This window comes from Canis aureus, chromosome 19 (assembly GCF_053574225.1).
Source record: "Canis aureus isolate CA01 chromosome 19, VMU_Caureus_v.1.0, whole genome shotgun sequence".
NCBI classification, from domain to species: domain Eukaryota; kingdom Metazoa; phylum Chordata; class Mammalia; order Carnivora; family Canidae; genus Canis; species Canis aureus.
Window position 1 is genome coordinate 1,808,758 of NC_135629.1, and position 17,643 is coordinate 1,826,400.

Genomic DNA, 17,643 nt, shown 5'->3' on the forward strand with positions numbered 1-17,643 from the left:
ATGGGCTTCCTGAGAGTCTTCATGGCATGGCAGCCACCTTCTCCCAGAGTAAGTGATCCAAGACAACGCATGAGACCGGAACTTAACCTGCAATCCTTTTATGACCTAATCTTAGAAGTGCATACCATCAAATCTGCCCAATGCTACTGGTCACAGAGACCAACCCGGGTACAATGTGGGAGGAGAGAACACAAGGATATGACTACCTGCAGCTGAGGAGTCCAACTTGGAGGCTACCAAAGCACTGATTTGTCAGTATTTCTCCCATCAGCCTATCTATTGGCCATATTGTTGTGTGTCTAGAACTCTCCTTACTAGGGCTACTCATCATCACAGAAGCCAAGATATCCTATACCAAGAGGCAGTATGCTGGGAACTTAATGTGTTCAATTGTTTTAAGTGAAACAGGCAATACTGTGCATACTTAACACATGAATAAAAGTTAAACAACTTATTCTGTCATTTATCCTATGTCATAAATCACAGGACCTGGCATTCCCAAGTCTATCATTCTTCCAAGTCAAGGATTTTTCCAGAAAGAATTTTTCCAGAACTCCTCGCTTCTTGTTGACTGGTTCCTGGCTCTAACCTAGCTTTTTCAAGCTTGATCTCCCCCCTAAAACCTCCCTCACCACACACTAACTCCATGCTCTACTTTCCATCATACTGTATGGATTTTCAGATCTCTGCATTCCTAGTGTTAGTCCCACAGAAGTCTTTTTTGCCCATTCCTGTATGACACCAGTCTTGTGAAACTGGTCAAAGCTAGCATAGGCAAATTTCATAAATATTCCACATGTGTTTGACATAACTTGTCACGTTGAATACGATCTTCTTCCTCAGTTCATTAAACTGCGCTTGTCAATTGTATTATTCAAATCTATATTTTTACTGACTTTTTAATTTAAATTCTTGTTAGTTAACATATAGTACATTTCAGAGGTAGAATTTAGTGATTCAACACTCAGTGCTCATTACATCACATACCCTCCTTAATGCCCATCACCCAGTTACCCCATTTGCCAACCCACATATCCTCCAGCAACCCTCAGTGTGTTTCCTATAGTTAACAATCTCATTTGCCTCCTTCTCTGTTTTCATCTTATTTTTCCTTCCCTTCCCCTATGTTCACCTGCTTTGTTTCTTAAATTCCACATATGAGTGAAATCATATGGTATGTCTTTCTCTGGTTGACATATTTTGCTTAGAATAATCTCTAGTTCCACCCACGTCATTGCAAATGGCAAGATCTCATTCTTCTCGACAGCTGAGTAATTTACTGACTTTTCTTGTTTGATCTAATTACTGAGGAATATTCAAATCCCTACTATAATACAGGATGTTGATTTTTCCTTGCAATTTTTTTTTTCCCCAGTGGCCTGCAGCCCGGACAGTGGTTAAAATTCTTTGGGTGGATTATTTCCTTCCTCCTAAGAACAGAGCCAAGTTTCTTTGCTGCTTCTTTCTGAGAAGCAGAGTGTTTTACACCCCCCTCCCCCGGGGATACAGCCCATTGGGGTCCCAGCTTTACACAAAGGTTTCCTGTTTGAAACTTCACCCGGGCAGGCCTGGGCTTTAAGGTTTTCTGCGTTATGCTGAGTGCAAAGCAAAACCCACTTCTAGGCTTCCCAGTTTCATTTCATCTGGGGTCCTATAAACCCTTGATTGTCTGTTTGTGGTGCTCAGCAACACAGTAACAAGTTTTTAAAAATTATTTTATGTAGAATTTTAGTTGAACCCATTGAAAGGATCATTCAGAGCCTCTCCAGACTGCTTCAAATCTTTGAAATCCTATTCCTCCCTCATGGTTCAGTTCAAATACAGCTGTTTTCACTAACTTCTGATCAATTAACCATCCCCACCCCATGCCCAGTGGAAATTAATAGCATCTTCCAGGTTTTCACCATGCTGTTCTACCCAGGTTATAGCAACTGCTACAACCAGCCTTGCTTTTTAGACAATTACGTTTGTATCTTTCTTTCCCCAATAAAAAGGCAACTTACTAACTGAATCAATCCTCTGTCAGGTCCTTAGGTCCCTAACCCCACCCCAGCCCTGCTCCACTCCCTGCCTTCAAAGAGGGGAGCAAAAGCCTCATCTATAGATATTCCCCAACTGCTTAACATTTAAAAATTTTTCATTTGAGACATATGCCTAGAAATTCTGACACAGAACTACCCTACCCTACTGTGGGACCCAGGAAATTTAACAAAAATCCCCTACCTCTGGACAAGCAGAGCAGGACTGATTCCATTTTGTGCTACACCTGCCACCTCCCGTATGACCCCCACATGACCTGCTTATTGCTTAAGGCGCTGCCCCACCCTAGTCAAGCCCCTGGGGACACCCTAATCGGAAATCGGCTCATAACAATGTAACCCCGCCTTGTGCCTGCCAAAACTGTGTGCCAATTCCGACCAAAGTGATAGGCCAGTTCAAATGGTCACTATAGGGTGAATCGTGATTCAACTGGCCACCTGCGTGTGGACCGATATGACTGTGCAACTTTCTGCGTATGTTACAATCCCACTGGCCCCCATAAAGCTGCTACGCCTCTTAGCCTTGGGGTCCAAGTCCCTGCTCCACTGTGTCGGGTATACTTGGACACAAGCTCGAGCTTGTAAATAAACCCTCGTGTGTTTGCATCGGTGTTGGCTCCTTGGTGGTTTCTCAGATTCGCAATCTTGGGCACAACACCTACAACAGTAGGTTAGTGGCTAACGTCCTGTTCCAGAGAGCACTGGGCTGCCTTCCTTGCACTGGGCAGCTCTATGGTATGCTCCTTAAGAAAACAGATCTTCCAAAAGGCCCTTGGGTGGGCCCCCATTTCAAGGGCCTGATGGATGCTGACAGGTGTGCAGATTCAAACGGACTCTCCTATCACCTGGTCACTTACTGAACTTGACTGATATGGACTGAATCATTTTCAACAATTTTAAGTTAGTTAGATTTCACATAATTCAGTATTGAAAACTTTTTAATATTGCTCTGAAGATCAACGCGGAGAAGGAATTCAAGCATGTATCTGACATGAGATACTAAAAGAGAGAGAGAGGCCTGGGGGCTGTTGCCACTGCGAATCAGGGGAGGGAGGGGCGCGAGGCGGGCCTGCTGACTAGCTGGGCCCCGCGGGCCGCTTTCCCACCTGTGCGCCGGGCTTCGCGGCCAGCTCCCAAGGGCACTGCCGGGACACACCTCGGGGACACACCAAGCCCAGGCCCCCACTCCGGAGGGCCCCACTGTGTGGCCAGTTTTCATCACTAAGCAGCCACTTTTGGAGAAACAATGAAGAAAGAGGATAAAAACACTAGCAACCAGAATAGTTAACTTGGCTGACTGCGTGCCCGCAAGGTCCTTCAGGGGCAGCTGGCCTGGCATGGAGGACATCGGCCTTAGCTCACCTCACAGCGGTTCCGAGCTAAGGCGTCAAGGAGGCAGCCTGCCTGCCTCTCCAGCCAGCCGAGCCCGCGGGGCACATGCCCACTGCTGTCCCGTCTCCTCGTCTTCCTCATCTCTGTGCTGGGACAAAAGTCCAGCACTGGTCCCCATGCAGGAGAGCAGGTGCAGGAGCACCGACTCACTTTACCCGGGGGCCCTCTTGTCCCTGAGAGCAGGAAATGACAAGGAAACCCAGACAGCAGCAGTGCTAGCCTCAGCAGCCCTTCTGAGTGATGTCTAGTCCCGACGACTTTGTGATCTCCAGAGTCGTAAACACCTGTTCGAAAGGAAGAAAACCACACAAATTTAGATTTAGCCATCAATATTTAAGCCTTTGCTTTAAGAAAACACATTCTGAATATTACACCTAGGTTAACCTTTAAAATATACGAACCAGTTACTCATACAAAATCTTCCTGACGATGTGCTTTAGGATAGCTTTTTTTTTTTTTTTTTAATTATTTATCTATTCATGAGAGACACGGAGAGAGGCAGAGACACAGGCAGAGGGAGAAGCAGGCTCCCTGCGGGGAGCCCGATGTGGGACTCATCTCAGGACCCCGGGATCATGCCCTAAGCTGAAGGCAGACGCTCAATTGCTAGGCTACCCAGGCAGCCTTAAGATCGTTTTTCAAAGAACACCAACTAAAGGAGACAGAACATAAAGACTCCTAACTCTGGGAAACGAACTAGGGGTGGTGGAAGGGGAGGAGGGCGGGGGTGGGGATTAATGGGTGACGGGCACTGGGGGGCACTTGACGGGATGAGCACTGGGTGTTATTCTGTATGTTGGCAAATTGAACACCAATAAAAAATAAATTTATTAAAAAAAACACCAACTGACATCAATAAAAACAAAGCTATCTCCGTACCTCACCACAGGTGGGATGAATTCCAATGGTATCATCAAGTAGCTGCTTTGTGAGCCCACATTTCATTGCGGCAGCAAACCCCTGGGTAACCTCACCGGCATTGGGTCCGAGAACATGGAATCCTATCACCCGATACTTGAATATGCAAACATAAGAAAGAGAAGCCCCGTGGGTTAATGATCTGAACAGGAATCTATTTATTGCAAGTTCACAGTTAACATTTACAGCAGCTACTACAGAAAAAGAACTCTAATGCTGAACAGAGCAGAGAACATTATCACAAAGCCAAACCACTGTAAGAATCTGTTAAATGAGCCAGTAAATGCATATCCAGAGTTAATTTGCACTCAAATTTACTAGAACAAGCAATTTACCCACCGCATGAAGGAGTTCATTAGTATGATGTAAATTTCCAAATTATGCTGAGATCTTGCTAAACAACAACATAACAAATCTGAATTAAAGTCCAAGGCTGGAATAAGTCTAAGGCATCAGGGTCGGGAACTGCCGCGGCTCCTGGCCCAGGAAGCAAGCTGCCTGGGCTCCTAAGGTAAGTAGGCAGCGATCAGGTGTAGCCAGAGGGGGCTTTTACTGGGGAGCGACCAGGCGCAGGGGAGGAGCTGACCCACCAAGACAGGGGTGGGGGTTGGGGAGCCTAGATCCAGAGTGTATTTCCAGAGTAACACTGCATTTTAGGCTGTCCAGGTTTTTTTCATCACGCTCTAGTCTTCAATCTGATGTTCAACAGTGAAAGTGCTCAACAGATGGAAGGCAGGAGGGCAGATGGGAGACCTGTGCCACCTGATTCTGGAGGGAAAACAAAGCATGCCCAACCTCGGGCACATCTACAGGTGGGCACTCACAGAGGGCTCTGGGAGCAGCGTGTCTCAGAGGGCTGGCCGTCACAGGAGGCGACAGGAGCCCCGGGTGAAGAGCAGGAGTTCCGGGCCCCGAGGAAGGCCCCTGAACCGGAATCTCTGAGATGGGTACTGTGGAGCAAAGTGGGGAAGGGGGGCGGCCCAGGGAAACAAAGGACCTCTGATGAAAATATGCACTTCTAAGCTGGTGTGCAAGGGCCGTGGAGGGTGAGTTCGGGGAGTGGCAAGGGACAGAGGCAGGTGTCCCAAGAGGAGTGGGCAGTCCTTGAAATTACGCCTCAGGCCCAAGGGTCCACACCCCTGTTGAGAGGATAGAAACATCCTGGCTCTACCAATCAGCCTAATGCTGCTCACAGCAGGGGGCAGCAGTGCAGGGAGACCATCTCCATGGGCTCCCTGTGGAAGAGCCACCTGCAGCTGGCACAACGGTAAGCTTGGATGGCTTCCGTTGTTCGCAGTCAGAATGAGGACCATGCAGCCAGGGCCACCGGCAGAGAGCACAGCTGGGAACGTGACACAGCCCTGCAGCGTTTCCGGGGTGTCTGACCAATATCCCCTCCACTGCCTGGCATAGCTGTGCAAGAACCAAGAACTATGTTCTAGGGCTCTGGGTGCCTTCACCGCTCAGGCAATGAGGCATGTGCTAACTGGCCATGAGCCTGTGACACCTGTTTGCTGTTACACTTAAAATTCAGTGGATTCAGAAAGATGACCACCACTCTGTAAACTTTATACAAGTATCAGTTAAGGCTGTTCATACTTACCTAATTTTACAGTTCATCTCCCAGGTTACGAATTCTTAAAAAGGGATGAACCAGGCCCTACTGCTTTCTACACTGTGTTCTTTCCAAAACAAGTCATAAATAAGCTATGCTTTCAACTACGATAATGAAGGTGCCTGTTATCAATTTCATGCTCACCTTAATAACGGGGAAGGCAGAGAGCCTCTGCCCACCAGCTCTCCACCCCACTGATTCTTCTTTAACGAAAGCCTTCATTAGGAACCAGTTAATTAACTACTTTCACTTCATGCAAGCATCTCGTTCTAAAGGCTCTTTAACACACATTCGGTCAATTTTCAAAATGCACACACACCCTACGTTTTACTAGTTGATGACCCAAACTTTCACAGATCATCTGGTTTTACACTGCCAGGTCAGAGAGCTTGAGAGGAGACAACTTTCAATGATTTTTTTTTTTTTTTTGAGAAGATATTAGTGAGCCTCAATTACAATCTGTTACTTGTTCAACTTCCACAAACACATGGACTGGGTAACAATTTGAAGGACGTCTGTTTTGCCCTGAAAGCCGTCTTTAAAGAGATGATTCAAACCCAAATACTGGATTAAAAGCAACAGTTTAAAATGACAGCTTTTTAAGTTCTAATCTTATTACATACGTTGTCCAATTTATTGCAAATTATCTTTGCATAACAAGTATTGTTGTCCCTGCCGGCCACTGTCCATTCAAGAGGCCAGAACAAAGTATGATACACCTGCAAGACAAAGGAGAAATAGGCCAAGATTAATGTCTGTGAAAAACACTCCCTGAGGGCAGCCCAGGTGGCTCAGCGGTTTAGCATCGCCTTCAGCCCAGGACGTGATCCTGGAGACCCGGGATTGAGTCCCACATCAGGCTCCCTACATGAAGCTTGCTTCTCCCTCGCGCCTGTGTCTCTGCCTCTCTCTCTCATGAATAAATAAATAAAATCTTTAAAAAAAAAAAAAAAGAAAGAAAGAAAACCACTCCCTGATACACTCAATTATATAAAGATGATAATCTCTAGAGCAGTTGTCACAACTTTAAAGTTTCATGATCTCGACTTTATGGGTCTACTGGAAGCATCTGGGCCACCGCTCCCAAAATACCACCTGCACAAGTGTGTCGACCTTTTTTATTGTTCTGCTGTTAGTCCAAGAAATCTCCTTATTAATTCAATTTTCAAACATTTCTAGAGTACTACTCTCCAGGGCAATGCAGTAGGCCCTATGTCACTGGAGAAGGTGCACAAAGACCTAGATTTGGCTTCAATGAATTTACAACCTGCCTACAAGGTTTGTAGTCACACCAAATCTAAGAGAAGCAGAAGAAATAAAATAGTCCCGGCCATTCAAGGAAATTAAGAACACTACCTCTGCTACTTGAGAGCCCTCACTCCAGCTCTCTGAGTGCATCCTCTAAGGTGCCTCGATTTGGCCTGGTCAGCGAGGAATGAACATGGACAAAGTGCAACACATGCTCCATTCGTGGGGGTTACATTTCCTAAGCCTGTTCCTCCTAATTGCTCCACACAGAAGGCAAGGGATTAATGTCTGCTGCCAGGATAAGAAATGAATTCCAAACTAAAATCCACAGTGGAAGGATTTAAATACTGATTCTTTGTTCTTTAATAGGATTATGTATTTTATATTTTGAATTATGTCTTTATTGTTTTTATAAAAATACAAGGTTATAAGAATTATGCAGTGCAGAAAGTTACAAAGAAAGTAAAAACAAAACAAAACAAAAAACTACCATCCAGAAATAAACATTTTACATGTTAGGGAAGCATCAATTGTTGGTGCATAGGTAATAAAAATGAAATTTTATTTATTTATTTAGATGTTATTTATTTATTTGACAGAGAGAGCGCATGCACAAGAGCACAAGCAGGGGCAGAGGGAGAAGCAGACTCCTGCTGAGCAAGGAGCCTGATGTGGGGCTCGATCTCAGGACCCTGAGATCATGACCTGAGCAAAAGGCAGGCCTTAACTGACGGAGCCACCCAGGAATTTTTATTTAAAAGATAACAGAGAACACGATTATTTGTAATTAAAATCATTAGATTTAACTTGTATTTAATGGAAGAGAAAGTCTTTCACATATTTTAATACAAACTTTTCAATCTCTGTGGCTGTTAGGAATAGAAGATAAAGGTTTCTTTACCTCAAGATAGTATTTCCTAAAAGACAAGTTAAGAAAAGAAATGGTGAAAATTCAGGTTTCAAACAAGATTTTCCAAACCGCAAGCCTGTTTCTGACTTGCTCTATGCCACCCAGCTATACAGAATATGAAGTACTCTTAGAACTCAATAAAAAAGACAACTCAATCTTTAAAACGGCAAAGGAGCTAAATAGATATTTGTCCCAAAAAAGGTGTACAACTAGCCTGTAAAGCCAGGAAAAGACACCCAATATCATTAGTCACCAGGGAAATGTAAATGGAAACCAAAAAGAGATGTAGCAGTTTCCCAGAGCTGCTCCAACACATTGCCACAAACCTAGTGGCTTAAAGCAAACGTTTATAATCTTGCAGTTCTGAAGGCCAGAAATCTGAAATCAAGGTGTCTGCAGAGCCAGGCTCCTTCCAAAGGTTCTAAAAGGAGAATTCCTTGCCCTTTAGTTTCCGGTATCTCTGGGTGTTCCTTGGCTTGGGGTGAAAACTTCAATCTCTGCTTTTGTTTTCACATGGCCTTATCTTCTGTTATAAGGACACTTGTCCTCGGGTATAGGACACTTGTCCTCGGGTATAGGACCAGAAAATCCAGGACAATCTCATCTCAAGATTCTTAATTCTACCTGCAAAGAAAGACCCTTTTTCCAAATAAGGTCACATTCACTGGTTCCAGGGGCTAGGCTGTGGACATATCTTTTTGGGAGTCACCATTCAACCCACTATAGATAGCTATAATAAAAAAAGACAGACAATAACAAGTGTCGGTGAAAATGTGGAGACACCGGAACCCTCACACATTGTTGCCAAGAAGGTAAAATGTCTTCTGCCTTGAAGAACAGCCTGCCTGTTCCTCAAAAAGTTCAACAGAGAATCTCCCTGTGACTCAGTAATCCTACTCTTAGGTATAGACTCAAGAAAATGGATAGCATTCTGTCCACACAAGAACTTGTACAGGGATGCATATGGCAGCTTTACTCTCGACAGCTCAGAAGTGGTAGTAGTCCACATGTCTGTCAACTGGTGAATGGAATAAAATGTGGTATTATCTATATAAGGGATTATTAATCAGCAAAAAAAGAAATGAATATTGTGGCACATGCCTCAACAAGGATGAATCTTGGAAACTAGCTTATGTGAGGAGAAAGAAGCCGGTCACAAAGGACCATGTACTAAATGATGCCACTTACAGGAAATGCCCACAACAAGCAGATCTAGAGAGGGGATAGAGGAAAACAAGGAGCAACTGCTAACAGGTGCCAGGTTTCTTTCTGGGATGATGAAAATGTTCTCAAAGTGATTGTGGTACTGGTCATACAACTCTGAGAAGATACTAAAATCCACTAAACTGCACACTGTAAGTGGTTATGGTTTATGTCTTATGCCGCAGTAAAGCTATTTTTTAATGAAACTATTCAGATCTGAGTCACATAGTAAACTATGGTTATTTTACTCTCATGAACTTTTAATTTTCTATGGAAATGAAGACTCTCTTGTTTTGCCATAGACTTAATTTTTCCTGCACCCACCCTGATTTATCCCAAAGTCTTTCCAATTACTTAGGTCTTGCTTTCTTTTTTTCCCCCCTTTATTTCTTTTAACAATGTTTCAAGGTTTAACCATCTTGGTTACATTTATTAAATTTATTCTTAAGTATTCCTCATGCTGTTGTGATTGTTTTTAAATTTCCTTTTTGGAGCGCTCATTGCAAGTACATAGAAATACAACTGATTTTTGTGTGTTTTCATGCCCTGCAACTTTGCTAAATTCATTTAGTTCTATTATGGGCTGAATTATGTCACACTCTCAAAATAAATTTGTACTTTGAAATCCTAACTCCTAATATTCCAGAATGTAACCATATTTGGATAGTGTCATTAAAGAGGTAATTAAAATGAAGTCATTAGGGTGTCCCTAACCCAACATGACTGTGTCCTTACAAGAAAAGAAAATTAGGACACAGACGCTCAGAGGGAAGGTGATGTGAACATATAGGGAAAAGACAGCCATCTACAAACCAAGGAGGGGGCTGAGATACCCTTTGGTCATGGCCCACAGAAAGAGCCACCTCTACTGACACCCCTGGTCTCAGATTTCTAGCTTCTAGAACTGAGAAAATAAAAGCCTGTCTTTCACATATATAGACACTTTTCCCAAGAAGACATCCAGATGGCTAACAGACATGTGAAAAGATGCTCAACATCACTCAGCATCAGGGAAATACAAATCAAAACCACAATGGATACCACCTCAAGACAGTTGAGAATGGTGAAAATTAACAAGACAGGAAACAACAGATGTTGGCGAGGATGTGGAGAAAGGGGAACCCTCTTGCACTGTTGGTGGGAATGTGAACTGGTGCAGCCACTCTGGAAAACTGTGGAGGTTCCTCAAAGAGTTAACAATAGAGCTGCCCTATGACCCAGCAATTGCACTGCTGGGGATTTATCCAAAGGATTAAAAAAATGCTGATTTAAAGTGGCACATGCACCCAAATATTTATAGCAGCAATGTCCAGAGTAGCCAAACTATGGAAAAAGCCATAGTTGATGGAAAAATGGAAAAAATGTCCATCAACCGACAAATGAATAAAGATGTGGTAAATACATTTAATGGACTATTACTCAGTGATCAGAAAGAATGAAACCTTACCATTTGCAATGACATGGATGGAACTAGAGAGTATTATGCTACAGAGAATAAGTCAGAGAAAGACAAATATCATATGATTTTACTTGTATGTGGAATTTAAGAAACAAAACAGACGAACATGGGGAAGGGAAGGAAAAATAAAGTAAGATGAAAACAGAGGAGGCAAACCATAGAAGACTTAAATATAGAGAACACCCTGAAGGTTGTTGGAGCAGGGATGGGCTAAGTGGGTAATGGGCACTAAGGAGGGCACTTGTTGGGTGAGCACTGGGTTTACATGCAACTGATGAATCATTAAATTCTACTCCTGAAAGCAATACTATACTATATGTTAACTAACATGAATTTAAATCTTTAAAAACATCTTTCATTTATGGCCTTATTCACGTTAAGAAGGTTCCCTTTTAATTCCTAGTTTATTGTTATTTTTTTTTATCATGAGTGCTAAATTTTGTCAAATGCTTTTTTTGCATGGAGATGATCATGTGTTTTTTTTCCCCTTCATTCTATTATATGATATACTACATTGACTGATTTTCATATGTTGAACCATTCTTGCATTCTGGGAATAAATACCATTTAGTTATTATATATAATCCTTTTTGGTTCCTTTTCACAATTTCTCTTTAATGATATTTTGTTCAGATACGGTTTTCCTGATTTCCTTTAGTTATTTGTCCACAATTTCCTTTAGCTCACTGAATACATTTTACATTGATTTAATAGTTGATTTAATGTCTTTGTCTAATAATTCCGAAGTCTGCGCTTCTTCTGGAATGATTTCTGTCAAATTCTTTTTTTCCTGCAAATAGGTCATTCTTTCCTTTTCCTTTGTATGTTGCTATGAGTTGGACTGTGTCTTCCCAAAATTCATATGTTGAAGTCCTAACCCACAGTATCTTAATATGTGACCTTATTTAGAAATAAGATCATTGTATATGCAATTAGTTAATATAAGGTCATTCTAGAGTAGGGTGGTTCTCATAACCCACTATGAATGTTGTCTTACAAAGAGAGAAAATTTTGGATACTCTGATACACTAACAGAGAATCCCACATGAGGATAAAGTAAAGTCTCCAAGCCATGGAATGACAAAGATTGCTAGCGAAACACCAAAAACTAGGAGAGAGGAATGGGACAGATTCTTCTTCACAGAAACCAAATGGAAACAACCCTGTCAACACCTTGATGTTGGACTTTTAGCCCCTAGAACTGTGAGACAGCAGAATGCTGTGGTCTAAGCCCCCAATTTGTGGCACTTTATTACGGTAGACCTAGTGAACCAATATATATGCTCTGTTGTTGTTTGTCTTGGGTATTATAATATGGTAACCCTGGAAATGACATATTTCCACCTCAGAGATTGCTGTTTTTTTTGTTTGTTGAGAGCTGGAGTCATCTGACTTTTCCAAGCTGTTTCTGCATACTGTGTATTCACTGTTGCGGTTTCTGTCCATGGTCTCTGAGGTCACCCAGGGACCTGACAACGATGTCCTTAAATGTCTGACTTCCAAAATGGGGGAGAAGAGAATATTCTCTCTTGAAGTCTCACCGCAGCAGGGAAGCTACTTCAGCTTATGGAGGCTGGTGCCAATTTCTCAGCAATCAGAAGCAGGGACCGGCAGTCAAAACACTGCCCCAATTTCTGGAGGACAAAGTCCTTGCTGCCCAGTCTGGCACCAGCAAGCTGCACCAGGAACAGAGACCACCAACCTGCCAACTGCTCACCACGGTGCTAGGTCCGTGGGACATTGGGCATTACTGAAACATGGAAATCCACCATAGTCTTCCAGCCTCCTCCTCTAGCTCTCCTCTGGGCGCTGAAAATACTCAACTAGATTCCAGAGTTCTAGAAGAACTGCTTCAAACACTTCCTGCCAGCTCAGTTTGTTGTCTTAGTGAAGGGATAGATTCCTGGAGCTTCCTACTTCACCATTTTCCATAATATCACGCCTGTTCATCCATCTTTATTGTTGGGTAGTATTCCCATTCATGTATACATAGAAATGAAACTAAGTCTTCATTTCTCTGGGATAAATGCTCATCCAATGGGTTTTTAATTTCTGATACCATATTTTGCATTTCCAACAGGTATCTGTTGTTTCTCTAAATGTTACTTCTGAAGGTACGTCCTATTTTCTGTTCACGAGTGTAAATACATTCTTTCTTGCACATGTACACAGTCTGTTTCTTTTGAGTCCTTTGATTGTCTGTTCATATTAAATGTTGGGGATTTATTTGTTTGTTTATTTATTTATTTATTTATTTATTTATTTATTTATTTATTTTTAAATGGGAATTTAAAAGATGTTTAATTTGGGGAGGGTCATGAAACTGTTCTTAATCTTGATTCTAATGATGGTTTTCACAAGTGTTTCAACTCATAAAACTACACACACACAATCTTCATCTTGTTATATGTAAATTATGCCTCAATGTTGTTTTTCCAAAGTTTGAAAGTTCATTTTCATAGCTTATTGAATTTGAATTTCACTGTCCCATTATCTAATCTTGAAGTTTATTTGGGGACCCTTTATCAGTATCTTTAGGTGTTTTGGAGCTTGTCAGAGTCCCCTGAGAAATCAGACTCTAACCAACCTCTGGCCAGAGAAGGGTAAAGGGCCGGTTGCCAGAGTTCTGGGAACTCAGTGGAAGAAGGGTAAAGATTCAGTATATATTTGCTTAACTTGAGTATTGTGCTGAATCCCGCCTTCACTTGATAACACTGCTCCCTAGTCAGGAGGTCTTTGGTTTCAACCATCTCCATAAAATAACCTTCTAAATATTTGCCAGTGTATGGAGAGTGTCAAGAGGTGACACTCTCACTGTTTCTTAAAGGATCTTTGGTCTGCTTGTCAGCTGGCCTCCTACCTCACCTCCAGACGTACATGGTGTTACCAATTTTTGAGCCTTTGTGGACTCTGATGTAAAGCCAAGTTGGTTTCTTGACTTTTCCCTTACCAGCTTATAATCTTTTTTTAATCCGTTGGGTTACTTATCACTCATCTATTTGGGTTTTTTTCCCCAAAATGTCATCACTATTTTGTCTCCTTTACTATCCCTCTATCCTTCAGAGATTATTTTTAAAGGCAGATCTCTTTCCCTCAGAAGTCTATTGACTTCATTCTATTGTCTTTGGCACTGAATGTCATTATGAAAAAGCCTGGGGCCAGGCTGGTTCATTGCCCTTATGAATAACTAGCTTAACTAGAACGTGTCTGTGTCACTGGTTTCTTTTAGAAAATGGTAAGTTATTCTTCAATATTAGGTGTTTTCTTCTACTATATCTCAGAATACCACTTCTGTACTACTTGTTAGGTTTTTTACTGCAGAGTATGAGTTATATTTATATTGGACCATCCTTGCCTACCCTTCCTCCTTCCCCTCCTTCTCCTCCTTCCTCTTCTCCTTCTTTTCCTCTTCCTCCTCCTTTTTCTTCCTCTTCTTCTCTTCTTCTTTTTCATCCCCTTCCTTTTCTTTTTTTTCTTCTTCCTCTTTTTCTTCTTCATCCCCTTTCTCCTCTTCCTTTTCTTCTTCCTCTTCCTCCTCCTTCTTCTTCCTCTTTTTTTTAGAGAGAGAAAGTGAGAAGGGGAGGGGCAGAGGAAGAGGGAGAGAGAGAGAAAATCTTAAGCTCCATGCTGAGCTTGATCTCATGACTCTAAGATGATGACCTGAGCAAAAATTAGGAGTCGAACATTTAACTGACTGGGCCCCACCCCAGAGCCCCTATCATCTTTCTCTCAACTTTTCTTATATAACTAACTTTCTTCTCAGTCATCTTCTTCTTTTGATTCCAATGTATTTGGTAGTTTAGGGTAGTTCAGTGGTTTGATTCTCAAATGTGACCTTAACAATCTGTGCAGGTGTTACTCTCCTGCTCCCCGCTTCCATGGAACAGGTATTCACCAGGAAGAGAGCCTGGGATTGTTTACTCAGGAGAAATCCTGGTGTCTCTTTCTCATCTCTATCTCTTCTCCTAAGGGCAGTATCAGGCATGGAATCACTGCACCAGGGAAGAACACACGGTTTCTTTTTATCTGTCTCCTTTGGGTGACATTTCTCCAAGTGTTGGCAGGGCTGTTTAGCCTGGCCTTTTCCATATCATAGTAACAAGCAGAGGAAACTACAAGTCCACAGACTGTGCCACAGGAAAGAACATGGGGAGTTTTTAGAACAAACATTAGACCAGTGTGACTGGACTACTATAAGCAGGACATACAGCAGCATGAATGGCTTGATTACACGATGCCTCTTCTCACAAACAGTGAGGAGTTCAGATCGTACTGAGCCCTGGGAAATCACTGAAAAGCTTTATGCTGGGAAGTGGCATAACTGGTGTGTATTTTTAAAAGTTCCTCTGGCTGATGTGTGATGACCAGATGGGAGTGGGCTAAGAGCGAATGCAAGGGAGATGAGGAGGAAGGCTACAGGCAAGAGATGATGGTGGACATGGGACGAGGAGGGCAGGGATGGAAATAAGTAGGTACACACATAACATACTCGGGGGGTAAAAGTGATAGCACTTCCTGGTAAGCTGACTATTGATGTTGACCAACAAGGAGGGATTAAGGATAGCTTTCAGTTGCACCAGCATGGAGAGAGGGTCTTACTGGGTACCCAAAATCTCATTAGATTCACAAAGGAATTCATATTAAAACAAGTTAAAACCTTGGTGCTAGATACTCAACAATTTTGTATTAAGTCAGGCCAGCAATGAGCAGCAAATCAGCACAGCCCTACATTTCAGCCCCTTCAGGAACTACCTTTTTATTATACTGTGCTGTGGCATTATGCTGCAGGACTGCACTTCAGGATCTAATAAGAAACAATTCTATAAAACCCATCATCATATTCACTAAGGGGATATTTTAAGGCCATTTTTCACCATATCTCCATGCCCCTTTTGTAGAAACTTGGGAAATCTCTCTCAGTTCTCCCTCTTCTAGTCAGGTAGTAGGACACATGGAGGAAGATTTTTAGGTTAATTCTAAAGCAAATCTATGTGACTTTACGGCACGAATTCTGTGAACCGGCAAATTCGCCTTTCTTCTAACACCAATCATAATTTTTCCTACCCACATTTTCTTCCCACCTTGATTTCTTCACTTTGAAAAAATTTTATATATGTATTTTTGAGAGGCTTCCTCAAATCTCTTTATAATAGGAATTTTTAAAAATAACAATAAATCAAATTTCTGCTCCTGTTAAACACAATAAATATATCATTATAACAATATATAAGAAAAGGTTAGTTGATCTGCAGTGAGGCTTAGGAAGAAGACCCTAAAGTAATCCCACAAACCTAGGGGACTTTTTTCCTATAAAGATATTCCTATGTCTGGGGTATAGTTTTCTACAGGCTTCCTCTCATGTGCCCTGCCTTTCTATCTTAATTTCTCATTAATTTCAAAAGATTTAGAACTAAGTGTTAAATCCATAACTGTTACCATCGATTTTCCAAGACTCAAGTAAAAGTTCATCACTGCAGGAGAAAAAAAAAATGGCTCATTATTACAAAGAATTAATTGTAAACCCTGATCAAGTCATGTCCTCTAAAACATACATTTCTCATCGAAAACAATAATCTAAAATAACATCATAAAGTTTTAATTACGCATTTTCCCACTACTGGAATGTAAATAAGAGCTTCAGTTAGTCATCAGGCCATTTAACTAGTACTATGATTTCAAGAAAATGCCAGTAATTGAAGTGATGTCAAGGGAAAGGAATACAATCCTCTTGTGCTGAAAACATCAAGTACTAATAACCCTCCAGCTCTTTTTATTTCTCTCAATCCCTCCTATGTTGGAAGGGTGTGCAGAAAAAGCCACTCAAACTAACCATCAAATTATAATGTAAGACAATACTTATAATGTAATACAAGAAGAGATGGGATAGGGGTAAAGGAGAGGTGGAAATAAATGTGTGCAAAGGAAATCTTTTTTGGGAATCTGACAGCCCACAGCCCGCAACAGGGTGACAACCTTGGGAACTGCCCACCCTCCCCACCCTGAGCCCCTTAACAATACAGGCTCCCCAGGACCATGTTGATGTGACAGGAGCTCTGGCCATGCTGAATGGAAGTGGGTGGATGGCTGATCCAGCTCGGACCAATCAGATATCCTCTTCCATAATTTAGAATTGAGACTGAGAGGTAGCAAGTCCTCCTAAGACCAGAATTATTAGATAAACTCGTTTGTAGAAAAAAGGGCCTATTTTGGTTGCTATGTGCATTCCAGAGGCAAAGTCTGTGTGCAGAAACAGAAGAATGAGCTGCACGCATACATGAACTGAGATGATCTTGCAGTTCCTAGTTCTCATCCTTTCCTAAAGCCTTGATACACCTGAATTCCAGAGAGTCTTATAAGCACCTTCGTATATAAGCTTACTCAACTAGACATTTACCACTTGTAACTCAAAAGTCCTAGTGCATACATCATTTGTTCCCCTTTCCCCAACTGTATTATTATTATTAGCTAAAGAGATAGGGCTTAAATCACTTAATTTCTAATTTTCCTAAAATAGGAATAGGATTTCCTACAATCTAACCATTACAGTAACTTACAAAACAAAAAGTTTCTGCAAAGCCAGTTGATGAGAAATTCTGAAAAAGTAAGCAGCAAAACACAATCTTACTTCGAGATTCTCTTTTTTATACATTTCAATAGCTTTCTCTTCAGATAATCCACAGCAGCCATATTCCAAAGGAGTAAACACTGTAGTTGGAACATTTACATAATCACACTGAAAGATAAACAAATTACATCTGCTTATTTTGTGACACTTTTCACAGCAAAACTCTACATTTAAGTATATTTATAAAAAGAAAATAAATAAGTCTGGTTCAGTGTGACTGATTCTTCCATTTTA

General features: G+C 41.7%; 1 protein-coding gene across 1 annotated transcript in view; it reads right to left on the minus strand.

Annotated features, from left to right (window-relative positions):
- Positions 1-2,959: 2,959 nt before the first annotated feature.
- The window catches only part of TXNRD3 (thioredoxin reductase 3), a 53,540-nt gene continuing 38,856 nt past the window's right edge, over positions 2,960-17,643 (minus strand). The window contains exons 13-16 of the mRNA XM_077857574.1: positions 17,410-17,517; positions 6,588-6,683; positions 4,311-4,445; positions 2,960-3,715 (exon numbers count right to left, since the gene is read on the minus strand). Coding sequence (XP_077713700.1) covers positions 3,653-3,715; positions 4,311-4,445; positions 6,588-6,683; positions 17,410-17,517 — 402 coding nt within the window. The 3' untranslated portion in view covers positions 2,960-3,652. The remainder of the gene's footprint in view (positions 3,716-4,310; positions 4,446-6,587; positions 6,684-17,409; positions 17,518-17,643) is intronic.